Genomic DNA, 17,269 nt, shown 5'->3' with positions numbered 1-17,269 from the left:
CCTCATAAATCATCACTATTCGCCCTCCACAGGACAGCGGCAATTATCCCCTCAGAACAATTAGACCCTGTTGGGGCCCTCCTCACTCAGGTAAAGGAGGAATGCTTCCAGTCTATACTGTGAAGGGTTCTCAAAGTACTACGAAGTCAGAAAAACAGCTAAAAAACCCCACAGGTATTCCGCTATTATAGTCTTCCAAGAAGGCAAAGAAATCAGATCATGCTTTTCTGATTACTTGATGATCCACCTCTGGAAAAGCACATGATTTTCTCAGCAATTATTTAGTTAAGAACGAGAGAAACAATAGACAATAGCTTCAAGAAGACCAGAAGACCAACACAAACAGGACAACAGATATGTGGAGTGTACAGCACAAAGATTATATTTCCTACCACAGAAAGTTAGTAAGGCCTAAGTGTACTTAGGCAGGAGGTCAGTTTCAATTGAGTTAACTGTAATTGACAGGGTCCTCTCCAGGGTGGGGTCTTGATGCTCAGTGTGACGTCCATGAGGAATACTGGTCTTCAACAGGCGCTGCATTCAAGAAGCAAAGTGCTGTGAAGTGTTTGATGGAGCGTGAGAGTCTTGTGTAGGGGCGAAGTCCTGGCCTGCATGAATACGTCCAATAACCTCAGTCCCTGGATGCCTCAGGACACCAGCCCCTCTACAGCACCCTCTTCCCACAGAATGCAATCAGTGGTGTGCCTGAGAGGAAAAGCAATTGTTACCGAACCTTCTGTAATGTCTGCCAGTAGCACACAGCCTCAGAACCCAGGACTCCTGACAGCTACAACTGATAACATGATGCTACACAGCTACGCCAGTTTGGTCAAATGAGAATATAAACAATAATTTTTTTAGGAATGATCTGGGATCTGTATTCTCAGACGTCATAACAAGAACTGCTAGCTAATGCAAGCAAAAGTAAATGAGTACCACCAGCTGCTACCACAGAAACGGCAGCCAAGTGGGCTCTGATTCTCTTGCTATTCTAACACACCCAACAGACAGTCTAAACAGTGCGTTATGAAACGCCGTGCACAGCGAATGCAGCCCTGTTGATATTCTGCTCTTTAATTTGATATCAGTCATCAACCACAAACATTTGCTTCAATGAAGAGCGTTAAAGCAGCCCTTTCCTTTGATCTACCGCACAGTCCCAACATTCAGCCCCAGTGCTGCGTACGCACTTTGGTCCGAGCTCTTCTCCACAGCGCTGAATGTGGGGAGAAGGTGAACGTGGCGGTGAGGAGGCTACACGCTCTGTAATATGAGCGAGACACGCCAGGAACCGCGCATGGTGCTCGGCCACCGCGCAAACGCACCCGGCCAGGATCGTTAACAAACATTACAGGGACTCAGCTGTGCCTTTTCACTTCATTCAACCTCTCCGCTTATCAAAAGCTTGGATTCGGTGCAGGATTTTATCAGGCCCTGCAGTGAATCCAAATACAGCTCCCCAACTCCCTGAGCAGACCTGTTCCAAGATTAACCAAATGGTTTCCTTTAAAAACCGAAGTGCCAACCAATGGTTTTATCAACCAATGGTTTATTTGAATACATACTTGTTTTCAAATGTGAATTTTCTCCTGTTTTTCATTAAAAGACTAGTCTTCTAAATACATCAGTCCTGAAGCCAGTGATACCAGCTTTTCTTTACCAATACATTTAACAGCTCCTGATGATTATGTGACATGTTACTAGCCTGTTTCCCATCTATCCACGAGTTTCCCAAACTCAGACATTTCCCATAATTCTTTGCATGTTCATGGTTTCAGATAATTTTAACCCTTCCAAATTCCAATCATTCTGCATAAGATAAACTTACTCTTAAATTAATCATAGGCCATTCTCTTCGGATCGAGCATCTGTGGGAACAGGCAACTACATCTGCATCTGAGGGAGGCAGGATACACCCAATTCCTCCAAGCCTACAGCTTAGGAGGACAATGTGAATTGAGCAAGATATGACTTACAGTGAAGTGAAATTATTGTTGTGAGTTACATAGCATTAATCATTTACAGATAACTAACACTACACATGCTTTATAAAGCTAAGAGCTTATATATAAAGCTTATAGAGCTAACATTCACCTTCTCTTATGTACACAAACACATACACAAATTCAAGTGGCATGATATTTATCTATATTTAATTGTTCCATGTTCTTCCTAAGCACTAATACAAAGTAATAGCTAATCTTTTTTGTCTTCCCCTAAATTATACCTCTTTAATTCAATTTTACCTGCAGTGTGTAATTATAATTTTGTTGCCCATTTACATTAATTTACTAGGAAAAACTGCAACATTATAATCATGAAGCCCTTGAAAGAGCCCACCACTCTGAACTCCCAGTGACGATGCTGCGGCGTCAAATATTCTGGCCCAGCCCTGTCTCTGGCAATACAAATCACGGCAAAGCACCCAATTACCCAGCCTGCACTCGTGGCCTTGAACAACCCCTGTCGCGCGCACGACCACTCTACGCACTTAGTCATGTTAACCGCGCCGGAGCATCTGAGCCAGCAAGCGAAACGTGACAAATCTGTGACCCCATTCGCCCACCTGACCCAGTTCCAAAAGGCAGTGGTTGCACAGCCTCAGCTCGAGGTCGAATGCAATACGCGTCTCCTTTCACAAGCGCCTGCGCTATGGGGACGGAGAGAAGCTCAAACAAACTGACAGTTAATTGGCCCCAAACGTGTGTGTCAGTGAACACGCGGTCAAGACAATGTTTTTACCTGAGGGGGTCTTCGGTGCATATGAGGTACAGTGAATGTGAGCGTGGTGGCATTTTGCAGACGCTCTTATCCAGAGCGACTTACATAGGTTACACAAGTTACCCATGTATACAGCTGGATATTAATGAGGCGATTCTGGGTTAAGCACCTTGCCCAAGGGTACAACAGCAGTGCCCCCGCGGGGGAATCAAACCGGCAACCTTTTGATAATGGGTCCTGCTCCTCACCGCTATGCTGCTCTTCCACCCGACGGAACACCCACGGAAAGGGCCCTATCGATTAAAAAGGTTCCGCCTGCCTTTGAGCGCGCTTTGCGGTTTTCAGCCGAATATAGTGGAGCACATTCCGCACGTACGCTGCCCCCGCTTTCCCAACGCTTCGCTGGCCCCCGCCTTTCGTAACCCCCTCGCCCCGGGGCAACTTGTTGTGACATTGACGACTGAGTCACATGGTGACGGGAAACAGGGCCGCCAGTGTGTGTGCAACCACCCGTTTATGGAGAAGAACTAATACAGGGGCGTGGCACATCACTGTCACCTTTGTCCTAAATAATCCTACTTTATTAAACATCATGACAGAGGGGATTGATCCTAGCCGAGGGGCCCTTTCCACCCAAGGGGGGGGGGGCAAAATGGAAGCTCCAAAAACAAAAAAAAAAACCCTTCTTGTGGGTCCACTTGGCTCCACTTGGAGACAGGCTGTCGATAGTGGGCGAGGTCGTTACCCTAAATAGAAAGTACCATATTTCCTTGGAGAGCCACATTGCGCTCACTTTATTTAAACATTGACATTTTGTGTATGTTCTCAGTGTGCTGTTTTGTAAATCTGCATCCATTTCCTTATTGACTTGTGCATACCATATGCATACAATATTTTTTTCAGATAGCAGTGACACTGTTATATATTGCATATGTACATAAATACACACTCCATAACACTCAGCTTCAACCAATGTCAAAAACAGCTGCTCATCAACAGTGGGAATAAAAGCTCACTTGGCTCAAATCAAGCAGCTTTGAAGCACATTATGCTGAATGAAGCACTGAAAATAACACTATCAAAACAGAACGCTTCCAAGCTCCATTGTACACAGAACAGGCTAATTTCCATCCACAAGAGCGACAGTACAAGCTGACAGGGCTTTCCAGCGTCCGACGGCGAATTGGGTCACAGGGAGATTTGCGGAGCACGTTTCCGTGAGAGCAGCCCACGCTCCCTGCGTCGGTAATCCCCCCCCCCAAACGCTGGCCATTTGCTAGCATCCTGACAGGAAGTCATGGGAGACGAAAGAGCGCAGAGCGGACCACACAACGCAACCCGTTCACCTCGCATGGTATCAGCTGCAGACACACTAAAAGGCATGGAAAAAAAAAATCAAAAACATACAAATTTTTGCTTTTGTTTAAACAAAATGCTGAAGCCTATCAGCATGCTCAAGGGCTTGTCAGTCGTTTTCCTCCCGTGATTTGAACCACTGTCCCACGCCACCCTGCGTACCCCCCCCCCCCCCCCCCATGACCACACGCAGCTGCTACATACATTTGCAGCCTTTTATATTGGCAAGACATGTTATTATGGTTCAATGCTGTGTGCCACTGAATGCAAGCTGCAACCCTTAACTATCACGACTGCATTAAACTTCAGTTCATTAGCAGATGCTCTTATGCAGAACAACTTACAGTTTTTGCATATGATTCATTTATTCAGTTTGGTCATTACTGAGGCAATTTGGATAAAGTACCTGGCCCAAAGGTACAACAGTAGTTCCCGTGTCTGAGAAATGAACCAGCAACATATGGGTTTTGGACCCTGTTCCCTGTTCCCACAGAGTTGAGGACCAAAAAAAAAGTACAGTACATATCTCCATCTACATCTAACACACCATGACAGACAAATCCCTGGAGAGAGCAGAGAGAGAATAAAACACACTAGGAAGAGCTACCCTTCTCACCCATACTGAAGAGACCAGAGTTTTTGTGCTTGACACCATCAAGAACAGATGTTTAGTTGAAGCAGTAGCGACGGCATGTGTGCCAGGAAAGATAAGATTCAGATTATGTACCGCGCCTCTTCTGTGATGTTGACAACTCCCTGGGTACACGGGGAAGGCCCCTTTGAGGTGTTTTTGATAAATTAACTATATAACTCATAGTGTAACTTCTGTAACACAAAACACACAACCTGTAACCCAAAGAAGGCACCGAAGAGTATCATAAAGTGGAAAGTGGTTTTCTACCACAATATTTTATATCAGTCGTCAGATGGATAGTTTTTGCTTTTGATGGAATTCATATACGAAAACACCTCCATTAGGCTACTTCTCCCATAGCGTTTTTTTTTTTATATCTTTCTCCTACTGTGCTCGAATGGGATGCCAAAGCCTAAAGGAGCAGACAGCAGTGTTCATACTGCAACAGACTGAATAACAGGACGCCGTAGCTCAAGTAGTCCACCTGGTGCTTGAGCGAAACCAACAGCCCTCACGACTTTGCGGCGAAAAGGAAGTGGAAGCCAAGAGGAAGACCGCCGCTTCTGCTATCACACATTTACAATTACAGTCATTGTAAAAACGCAGATATTACCACTATCAGAATGTAACAGCAACTCTTGATAGCAGTAACAGCAGTGAAAATGTTTTGCAAGAGGCTATTTTTAGCTATTTTCGGGATAATCCCGGTCCCCGTTGCTCATGCGCACCACGACGAGTGCAGGGTAGACATACGGCAGGTGTAGTTTGCCGGGAATAAACTAAAATGACAGCAAATTAACAAACACGTTAAAACAGTCAAGGAGGATCTCCATCTCTCGGTCCATCTGCTAGACCTCTAAAAGCTTACGGCTGGAGACTGATCGTGTGCATGTCAACAGTAGTGATGGAGCGGCAGTCACCCTCTTACTGTGCGTCGCGCCAATTAAGTGGACGCGACTACTCATGTCTGTAATTTCCAGCGATGGGAGTAGTAATTATATCATTTTCAGAAAGAAGGTGCCTAGTTATAGTGCAGCTAGCTACATTGTCCCGCCCCCTCTTCGTTAATTTAAAGGAGGAACGCGTCGCTGCAAAAGCCGGCGGGACTGAATAAATTATATGAAATCGAAATGACCTCATCTTACCGAACTCGGCACGATCTTGCACCGATGAAGACAGCAAAGGAGTCCATGTTTTCCCACTGCGTGACTGATTAATTATTCAGTTGCCGAATGTCCTGGAAATACAACATAAGTGACTGGAATACGTGTTGCAGATCCTACCTGCTCCTTTCTCTTCTGCCAGCGTCCGCAGGGGCTCTCTTCCAGTATTTCGCTTTCATCCTCGCTCTCCTCTTCTTTTCCCCCGGACCCCGAATTCCTCTCCGGGACGGACATAGTCATTTTATCCGTCTGTTTGCCGGTTTTGCTTTCCCGGCTGCTTCCCCCCTCGGAGCGCTCAAACGTTATGATGCCGGTATTTTTACGCGACGGCTCGAAAATATCAGACGAGCGGCAGCTAGCGAGTATTCCAGTAAAAAAAAAACCCCGTTGTGAACCACCAACTCAATAAACGGAAACGCGCACTAGTTACACTATTTGATTAAAGTACAAAGTATAAACTACATATAGAATCTGGCTAAAATGTAAAACATGCACGGTGCAAACAGCAGTTGTACCTGAAAACCCCATCAGCCTCAATTATTAAAATCCACCAAAATGTGATAATCAACGCAATACAGACTTAAGTTGTTATCGTGAATAGTCCAGTATGTAGAAACGAACGCGTGATGTTTACCCTAAATGTGTAGTCACAGGCAGACCATTCAATTGCGATCTGCGTGATGCACCCCGTAAGCTCTCCGCTCTTCCATGGAGGCAGTGTTTACTTTTTTACTTGCTCGACCCCCCTGCACAACCCCCACGCATCATTCGCGATCTGTGCTCTGCCTCCACTGCCAGTCTCAGAATTTCCCTCAGTTTTAAGGCTACCGTATATGCTGGAAAACACGCGCGCAACTCTTCGTTAAGCAAAGTGTTTGCGCCGCAGTGTTGCTGTCGCCATTAAAACGGCGCATGTTTCCGCTGATCTTTACATGTGCGCTGCTAACATTTCGTAGGACTTTACTTGCCACAAGGTCGTATGATCGGTCAGTGTTCCAAATCCCATTGCACCTTAATCTACATAGGTTTGCGCATGAACTGGGGCTGTACGTCTGTCATTTGCTTTTATTGGACCCGCCTCCAGAAGCCTGCCTCCCTCTCTCTCTCTCTCTCTCTCTCTCTCTCTCTCTCTCTCTCTCTCTTTCCTCGTCCTCGCGCTGCGCGCGCCCCCGCGCTTCGTTGCAAAACCCAGGAAATTGGTTTACCCTGGGTAATGATACTAATTGCTTCTAACAGGCATTTTCGGACGATGGCAAACCGATAAGCCAGTGGCCCACAAACAGAACCAGACGTCATCGTAAAAAGTTCTGTGTAGTGTGCATACGTGCTTGTCTGCATGTGTTTTTATGACAGTTGGTGTATTTTCAGTCCATGAAGATTTATATGCAATATTCTGTGCCAAACGCCAGCTTTACCTCAGCTCACCTACTGTATGTCACGCTTATCCTACGCTTCCTTTTTTAAATCCTGAATTTGCAGAACTAAAAACCGTGTCCCGGAATTTCCATAAACTTGACATGCAGTATTTAAAGCTCACGGGTATATACAGCCCTCGTCGAAACTACTACAATCATTCAATGCCGCCAACTTAATTGTGACTGGAACTGACATTATCGTAATGATCATCAAAATCATCACCGTCATTATCAGCATCGCCATCGTTAGCAACATCACTTTATCGTGAATATCGTATAATATCTTATATTACAATATAATACACAGCATTAGTACCAAAAATTCACGGGTCCCCATAAAGCCATTTTTTTAGATAAGGTCAGTCTCGTTTCTGAGCTCCACACAGCTCCATACCTTTAAAAGTAAATTCGAAAAAACCGCATTATGCTTAGCAGATGTTCTCATCCAGAGCAATTTACTGAGCTTTCAATCTTTTTAATGTGTTATCCATTTATACAGCTGGATATTTATTGAGGCAATTCAGGTTGTATACCTTGGCCAAGAATGGCCGCAGCAGTGATCTATATAGGAATCAAACTGGAAACCTTTAGGTTACAAGCCCCACTTCTTACCAGTACATCAAAATGCTGCCTGATGAATGCCAAATTTCTAAATATGGCCTCAGATCAAAATCTGATTTAATTTGTTGCATCGTGGGTAAATGGCTCAGCAGCAAGCATGTCTGATGATGAAATTCATGTACAGGTAAAGCTGTAAAGCTAATCTTAGCCTAGGAAAAACACTTTATATATTAGACTTGTATCTATATATATGTTGCATGGTTTTGGCTCTCGTAATGTATAGACTTTTAGACAGCAGAAGTGAAAGGTCCAGGCATTACAAGTGGGAGGAGGGGAGGAGGCGTGTGGAATGGCATGTGTACATTTTTTTCCTCTGCTTCATACAGAGCTGTACATTGGACCCAAGCCACAGGCCTTGGCCTTAAAGAACTGGCACCAGCCCATAATGAAGCATGTCGATAGGCCTGTGGAATGGCGTTTCAAACGCACTGCGCAGTGTACATTTTTTTACCGCTGCTTCTCATAGGGTTATCCACTGGACCCAAGCCATGGACCATGGCCTGTAAGAATCAGCACCCGCCCTTACTGCTCCATGTTGATATCCCTCCCCTGGGTGCACCCCCCCCAGACAGAAAACACACAAATAGGGGTTTATTTCTGTCTAATTAAAAGGAAAGAGGGATCTCAGTGTTGAGGGGAGGACTTTGAACTGAGCAGGGCGGCAGCGGGGGCCTGCCCAGATGTTGCCGCTCGCTAATCTCGCCCCTGTGCCAGGAAGGTAATCGTGAGCCGTGGGCCGCCCACCCACCGCGGCCTCCGGATCAGCTTGGGGGGAGTGGAGCGTGCCCGCCCGCGTCGCGGTGTGCCGTCAAGGCGCGGTGTGGGGAATCTGAGATCCGTGCCCTGCTGTGCTCACGGCGCGGAGGTCCAACTCCAGTCCAGTTCACTGTTTCTTAATCCAGGAAGAGGAAGAGGGGCATCGGCAAGGTCAAAACATCAACATTGCCCACTGAAATGGGTTTGAAAGGCTTTCTGCCATCATCGTTATATATTCTGATATCTATTTAAGGAAATTTGGTGTCTCCTCCTTTCTGTCTCTCTCTCTCCTTCATTCCAGGGACATAAACTGCACGCACTGGCCATTAGCCACACTGTAAAATACCAGCTGAAAATGTCATGGCCAGGGATCAGCGGAGTGCTGACTGACTGCTGGTGGGATGCCACTGCTCAAATGCCTCAATTACTGTGGCAACCCACTCATACACCGAGAGGAGGGTATAAACTGCAAATCATCAGGAGTCCTCTTAATAAATGATGTTGAACATATACTGTATGTCAAATATACTGTATCTATGCAAATTAGTTCAGTTTTGTGTCTGGAACAAAACTGGGAAGTATTTCAAAACTAACCACAGAGAAAGTGTCTGGCTAAACACGCCAAGTCAGCGGTCCATTCAAAGAAGCACTTGGGACACCAAACTGAATACTTTCTCTATTTTGTTTTCAAATTACGTTACATTTGCTTGGCAGACGCTCTTATCCAGAGCAACTTACGTTGGTTTCCATTTTATTGAGTAATCCATTTATGCAGTTGGATGTTTACTAGGCCAATTTGGGTTAAGTACCATACCACAGGATATAAAATCAGTGATCCTTCTGGGAATGAAACGTACAACCTCAGGTTACGACCCCAGCTCCTTTGCACAACGCTTCCCATATGGAACTGATCGAAGGGCCTGTAAAGTCTCACCCATTTACAAAAGGTCTGCTGATATCTTTATGTATTTTGTAAAACCAAAGTAGCAATTCTGTGCGCAGATAAAATTATAGTGTACCTTTAAGTATTATTTATGTGGCTTATAACCACACAACATAACATAGACAACCCACTAGTGCCATCTACTGGGAACATAAGATAATGCACCATATAACAAGCCAGGATGCTGCAGTACAAATATCACAATGAGATGGTGGATCACATTAAAAAATAAATATTAGAATTAATATGCATATATTGTACTCCTCGAGGTGAATATAGCTGCAGTTATCTGTGGGTGTGTGTATTTGTTTTTTCACTGTTTATTCTAACTGGCCCATATATATCAACAACATAAAGGCAAGCACACATGTTCACATATGTTCACATCTTTAAGTGTTTACATATATAATTTTACAAAGAGGCCTTTATTTTCACTGGAGTACCAAATGTATTAAATGGTATGGAATAGACTGGCTTTCAACGTGGCAAATTTGATTGATCGTATGCAAAAAGAGGCTCTCTTTGCGTGAGCAATTTTCTGTCTGCCTTAAAAACAGAGAGTCTATTGTTCTGAGGGAGATGGTTTTAGAATGAAAAAATGACTTGGACATGGAAGATTGGCCTGTATTGTATAACAGCATCAAATGTGCTTCCAGACTTGGCTGGGATTCTGTTATGTGTGTGTCCAACAATCCTGGCAAAAGGCTACATTATGAAACCTTTGTGACAGAAAGCTTTTCAGTTTTGGACTCTTTTAATATCACTATTTTTTTGAGAACTGGATTTGATTGTGTGCAGAATCGACCAATAATTAATGAAATGATTTATCAGCATTTTTCATTATTATATTATGTGATTCTAAGAATATGCCATTTACAGTGTATATGGAGAAACTGTAATGAGTAAGAATCTTATTAAAAGTAATCACAAGTAGATTTTTCTCTGATTTATTGAAATGGATAATAATAACAATAACAATAAAAAGAATCAAATAAATAAATGAATAAATTGTTGGTCTCAGTCCATCCAAATGTTGCAGTTTTCATGTAAATTTATGAATGAATATGAATCTGCTTGTACAGGGGACCAACACCTTGATTAAAAGCTTTCTGCTCAGTGGCATACATGCTGTGTTCTGGGTGGTGGGCTGTACTGGAAACAGAGGCTGTTTGTGTGGGCCATGTGGCCGGGGGATTAACCACACTGTCCGTCTGGAGCGTACCTGCTTTGAATTCCTGAGCTTCACTCCACATTGGCAATAATGTAGTCCCCCAAGGCCAGAAACTTCCTAAGCACTGGGTCTGAGCTAGGCATGTGAGACCTCCTTGACACACACACACACACACACACACACACACACACACACACACACTTCAGCCAGCTCTGCTACGCCACGTTTCTCTCACGCAATAACAAAATGTTCCCAATAACACATCTTCTCGGGATCCAAAACCCTGAGCGCAGTCGCTGTGGATGTGTGCGTCCCAGCTGGTCTGGGAGGCTGGAGCAGGGATGCAGACTCTGTAGGTAGGAAACACAGAGGTGCAGTTCCCCCTGCTTGCAGTGACCCCCCAGTGACCCCGGTCCCTCTCAAGGCAAGGCTATGCTTACCAAGGGCTTGAGCTGTTTTCAGTCTGCATCGCAAATTCTCGCATGAGAGGGACGCTGTTTGGCAGGTTTACATTTCTTTAAACCAGCAGGGCTAAAGGCTGAGGAGTCAGAACTGAACCCCTCCACTCAAACAATGAAACAAACCATTGCTTTGGGTGACCAACAGCTCATGCAGCGAGAGAAGTCAAGAACAGTCCATACTTGCAAATTGTGTGCATTGACAGCACAACTGAGCATAGCCAGACATATAGCTTGTGTATTATATAAATACTCGGCTCTTTTACACAAGACACTTTATGCATTATATTGGAGTGTAGAGGTAGTCTTTGAGGTATCAACTGGGCATGCTTATGACAGCCATTAATGTGTTTACAGGGACATTGATTATGATATCAGCGTGTTTCTGTCAAGGATAGGACAATTAACTACACTGCCAGCAGAGCACAGAGGCAGACGGATGAGAATATTGAAAATGCTTATTTTTCATATTGATTGATATGGCGTTGCTTTCGCCTACCTCAGTCACACATCTAAGCGTTTGTAACTGGAATTGATGTTTCATGTGTGTAACCACGCTGCAGTAATGAACGACATTTGTTCGTGCTGGAGCTGTAATCATGCCAGAGATGTGTTCTGCAACGTCTGGTTAGGAAAATGGAGGGATTATTTTCTCTCTCTGACCCTGTGGGAGAAACAGCTCCTTTTCTGGTGGGGATTGGTGATGTGCAACCTCTGCTGGTCAGAGTGGCACACTACAAGCAGGAAATGTATTCTCAAAGCAAGAGCACAGCTTCCACCATCTGTCCGCCTCATTTTTCCTGGTATTTTTTTTTCAGCATTTAAACGTATGCCTGACCTATGTAATCCCCTTGTCTGTGATGTTCATACACATTTGTATTAGATAAATCTCTCAGGTCTGGTAGTAGTCTATACCCAGAGGATTTCCACAACAAACACACCATAACTACTGCATAAATACTATGTATCAGCTTCTAGATACGAAGAAACTAATGCTGAACATGTATTTTCAACACTCCTTGACAGTCATGCAGTAAATTCCTACATAACTGAAGTGTAACTACAGCAGTAAATGGCCAGAATAACAGAATAACTCAAGATAATGTAATACTGTTCAATTCATTAACCAATAATCATTGAATGAATGAAATAATAATAAATGAACAATGAGAGGTGGTAGTAGTGGAGAGGAAAATATCAACTATCAACAGAAAGACACCTGGACACCAATGCATTCCAGCAAGGAGCACCGAAGGATGGCAATCTTACTGCACCAAACGCTTCACTACCCTCGTGTATGTGATTTACGCAGAGAACTTTTCCTACTACACACCAAGTATTTTTCATTACCCTCATCCAGAAAAATGTACATAGGTAACATTTTAAACTATGATCCGTTTATACAGCTGGAGACTTGCTGAAGCAGCTTTAGGAAGTACTATTCGGAAATGCGTAACAGCAGTGTTCCACATTCAGGGGTGAAATTAAACCGGAACAGTCAGGTACATCATGTTATCCCAAAAATATTAATGGCTGGCCGTAGTGGAAAGACATCTGCTGCTTATACTAGCAGAGCTCAACCTTACAGTAATTGAAAAGAGAAAATGGTAGCTCATCCACAAATAAAGAAGAAAACAATGGATTACGTACAAAGCAAGTTAATTTTCTCTGAGGCACATATTTGAATTAAAATGATAACTTTTTTTACACATCATCTGTTATTATCACAGGCTAATCAGCCTTCTTCAGAAAGTAAAAAAGACATTTGAGATCACAGTCACTACATATAAAAAAAGGTGAGGAAAAGACACAGACAGAGCCAATCACATTCACACAGTAATCATTAGAGAGCCAATCTCAGCATACCAACAGGGACATCACTACATCATACTTCCTTTCAGTCAATAGTTTTCAAACCAATCCTGAGTGTATTAGATCATCACATTAAACCATCATGTTAGGTAGGTCATAAAGACTAGAAATTGCAATGTTTGTGCATCTCATGGAATAACAAATGTCTGTTGCTGAAGTGCGTTCTTCTACTCCTAATACTAAAATTCTTGAGGTCAGCTTGTTTGTGTAGGGCCTTGCTGTCGAATTCTTGTGTTGAAATCTTTAACCACTGCTCGCAGTTCGCCAACCACTGCACCACGCCATTGCTGAGCCTGTGTGTGAAACTGGCATTTATATTTAGTATTGATGTCAACACCCCAGAGTATGCAGAAGAAAGGCATACAAGTGCATGTAAAGCCCACACGAAAAAGACTTCACACAGGAAACGTCAGACCACATCTGAACACGTGTCTATAGTAACCAGTGCCGGACTTTGACATGAGTGATTATGGAGATAAAGATCTTACAGACATGCAGGCGCCCTGAACCAGGCACTGAGGTACAGACTCAGTCACAAGGTCAGATGGTGGCCCTTCGATACAAGGATGGATAGGCTGTTTCCAAACAGGCTTGATTAACATGCTCATGTTCTGTTTCGCAACAGAATTCACTGATAATTAATGAATGACCTAATAGCTTCCAGCTGAGTTGGTCAGGTGTGTCATGCCTAATCTAATGCATGGTTATGATCTCCTGCACTACAATGTGTAAGGCTATATTATCAAACACTCCTTGCTATGTTATTTGCCTCTTCAGACAGAACCATGGTGATATAATTATAGATATCAACAGAAGGGGACAACACGAAAAACGCCAGCGTTAGTACCCATGACAGACTCTAAGGGTCCTTTGCTTAAGAACATGTTTGAGGGGCTCTTGAGTGGCTCCACTGGTAGATGCACTTGCTCTTACAAGTGCAAGGTTGAGCGCTACGGTCTAAGTTTGATCCCAGCTGTGTCATCAGCCAACAATAACTGGGAGACCCTAGCGGTGGAATAAATTGCCTCGCTCCTCTAGGGATATAAAGTACGGTTGATTTGCCTGGGACTTAGTATTAGTATTATTGGCATTTAGCAGACACTCTTACCCAGAGAAACTTACATCAGTTACAATGTTATCCATTTATAGAACTGGATATTTACTGAGGCAATTTGGGGTTAAGTCCTATGTCTGAGGGTACAACAGCAGTGCCCCAGCAGGAAATTGAACCTGCAACCTTTTGGTCATGAGTCCTGCTCTGTAACCACTATGCTACACTGCTGCATATCTTGTTGCGAAATGGCTGATCAGTCCAGGTAGCCATGTCAGTGAGCATGACTCTCACAGTACAGAGTGTGGTGGGTAGTGTAGGTGTGGGGCATATATGCAATTCAATTCGGTATTCCAAAATTTGGGTAAAAATTGAGGAAAAGGCAACAAACATTCCACATTTAAAAAAAAAAATATTTGAGCAAGCTGAAGGGCAGGATGGATGAGGGGAAAGTAATGAGGTGACAAGGAACTGCCAGCTGCTCACAGCACAAGAAGGAGGACAGCGAGCTATCAAAGCCGCCAAAAAACAAGCAACGGCAAACACGTGAAACCACAAAATCAAGAAAAAAAAACAGGTTACAGTGTAAACCAGTACCACTGAGGAAAACAGACCAGGATGCCTTTCTGATAATTCCCAGCGCCCGTAATTAGAATGCACTCCAGCAGCAGAAATAAAAATGAGCCGAACAGTGTCTAGACTGTGCGAGTGTCCAGACTACAATGAACGCCCCTGATCCCGAGACCCTGGTCATAATGAGGAGGGTGCTGCCAGCTGGAAGGCCGGCTCAAAGACGGCATCGGCAGGAGAGAGGAGCACCGCTGCCAACCAGCTCCGCTAACAAGCAAAATGTGTCCGCACGTCCAAAATAACCCCTCATTAAAAGAGCCGTTTATCCTCCTCTTATATACAGAAACATAATCTAGCTTCATGTTACATGCAGCCTCTCTGAGGTGATTTTTTTTCCATCCCTACAATGTCTGCATTGTTAATTATTAACAAAAAAGACAGACTCGGATGCCAGGCTTCAGGCGTCAAGCTCGCAGTGTGTGGAAAAAATTCCGTGGTTAATCATAAGCAGATAAACAGGCCAATGGATTTATCAGACTGCTGCAGACGCCCTGATCGAACAGCCACACGAGGTGAACCTTTCCATACAGAATCATGTGATTTCCTGCAGCAGAAGCTAAATCACAACATTCAATCAACAGACTTATTTTGTGAAAAGATGTTTCCTTAGTCAAGGCCACTGCTAAACTCAAATTTAAAATAAGCGTCTTTACTTGAGGGCGTTTTGTTTTGTTTTAAACTATGCCAAATGACTCCACAGACACACTGATGGAAGGAGGGCAAAAATTGCATTTCCTATTTTCTTTAAATAAAGGAATTACACAGAGGTTTCCCTCAGTTTTAGTCTGACTGAATGTAACATTTAAAGTGTTCTACTTTCAAGTGTGAATGGATTGGTACACATTGTGGGGAAAAAAGGGCATCAGTTATTTGGGTAGTTTCATTGGAGTGCCAATCCTGATCAATTATACTAAAGATCAATCCTTCATTAACCCCCATCAGTGTGGGGTAGTGTTTAAGATGCCCCTCTTACCCTTGTGTGCCCTCTTATTTGGGTGTATTTTTCCAATCTCATCTAAAATAATGTACATTTGAATTGCCCAATGTTAAGGGGACCCACTAAATGTAAAAAAAATTGCTTCTGTGGGTGCCAGCCCTGGCAGAAAGCTATGGATAGGCTATACCATCCTGATTCACATTTGCTGATTTTCTTTTGATGTATTTTCAATTCAATTCAATTCAATTCAATTCAATTTTATTTGTATAGCGCTTTTTACAACACACATTGTCACAAAGCAGCTTTACATTGATCCCAGGCCTGAGACCCCCTGAGAGCAAGCCTAAGGCAACGGTGGTAAGGAAAAACTCGCCAATTAACAGGAAGAAACCTGTATTTTCCAACTGAGGATTTCTATTACACCTCTACTGATATGAGACCGGCCTTAGAGTGGATCATATGTTGAAATTGAACTCTTTCTCCCTGGGTTCTGGAAGAGTAATTTCTGACAACATCCCAGGTGAGAGCAGAAAAAAATCAAAGGACGCCTTGTGCTCTATTTCACACTGTGTGGTGCAGAAAGTAGTCATTATTCATGCAACGCTTAGCTTCCTCTAAATTTGAAGGCCACAAGGCCTGCTGCTTACTCTGACACATTCAGTAAGCATGCCTCCAAAAATGATATTTCTTTCAGTAACGGAGTCTTAATATTCAGACTAAATGTCTCTGTAGTTTTATGTGGTTCCATCAAAAGATGTTATTAACTGGGAATAAAATTTCCTCTATATCTTTTTTCATGTAAGTGTGGGTATTAGCCTGTACTTGAATAAGGCTATTGATTAATATCATTTCTGAAGGATATAATCTGAGATTATTAGAAGTAAGCTTTCTATAATGTAAGGCAGAAAACTTTGAAGTGAAGCTTTTTGGACATTTTCCTATAGGTTAAAAAGAAATGAAATTTCCGTGTTGGTTGCTCCTGCAACAGTTGAAATGTTTAAATTGTATTAAAAGATAAATTTCGATGCTGGAGCCTGACCTTATGTCTGAACCTGACCTCATTAAACACAATGAATCCAAACACAAGATCTATTTTTATAACAACGATTTCTAAAAGAATTGTCAATTTTTTTAATACTTTAAAAAGTCATTGTTACATAATTGGTACAAAAGTTATACACTTATTTAACATGGTTGGCTCTTAAAACTAAATGTAAACTTACAGTTCCCTGTCACTGTATCTGTCACAGTTTGTCCACAAGCGGGCCTTGCAAGAGAATATATACATAACTTTGACAGAATAATATACTGTTCTACAGTTATTGAATTTACGGCCTGACATTTGCACCAGCACATATATTAGCACGTCAAACACTGGAACCACAGTTGCTCTCGACAACCTAATGAAAGTTTCAGCTATGAAACCAGCCTGCGTTCGTGTGAAGGTGGTCTTTTTGGGGTTTGCGGCAGCGTCTGGTCACTGTCATGTGACTGGTTAAACTCAGTTAATAGGCAAGACAAAGTATGAGGACATGGTGCTT

General features: G+C 43.2%; 1 protein-coding gene across 1 annotated transcript in view; it reads right to left on the bottom strand.

The window, feature by feature from the left end:
- nrbp2a (nuclear receptor binding protein 2a) overlaps positions 1 to 6,895 on the bottom strand; it is a 52,974-nt gene extending 46,079 nt beyond the window's left edge. Inside the window, exon 1 of the mRNA XM_036519143.1 lies at positions 5,995 to 6,895. Within this exon, the coding sequence (XP_036375036.1) occupies positions 5,995 to 6,114 (120 nt within the window). The 5' untranslated portion in view covers positions 6,115 to 6,895. The remainder of the gene's footprint in view (positions 1 to 5,994) is intronic.
- Positions 6,896 to 17,269: the final 10,374 nt, after the last annotated feature.

This window comes from Megalops cyprinoides, chromosome 24 (genome assembly GCF_013368585.1).
Source record: "Megalops cyprinoides isolate fMegCyp1 chromosome 24, fMegCyp1.pri, whole genome shotgun sequence".
In the NCBI taxonomy this organism is placed as follows: Eukaryota; Metazoa; Chordata; class Actinopteri; order Elopiformes; family Megalopidae; genus Megalops; species Megalops cyprinoides.
Note: the sequence above shows the minus strand (reverse complement) of the source record. Positions and strands in the feature narration are given on the sequence as shown.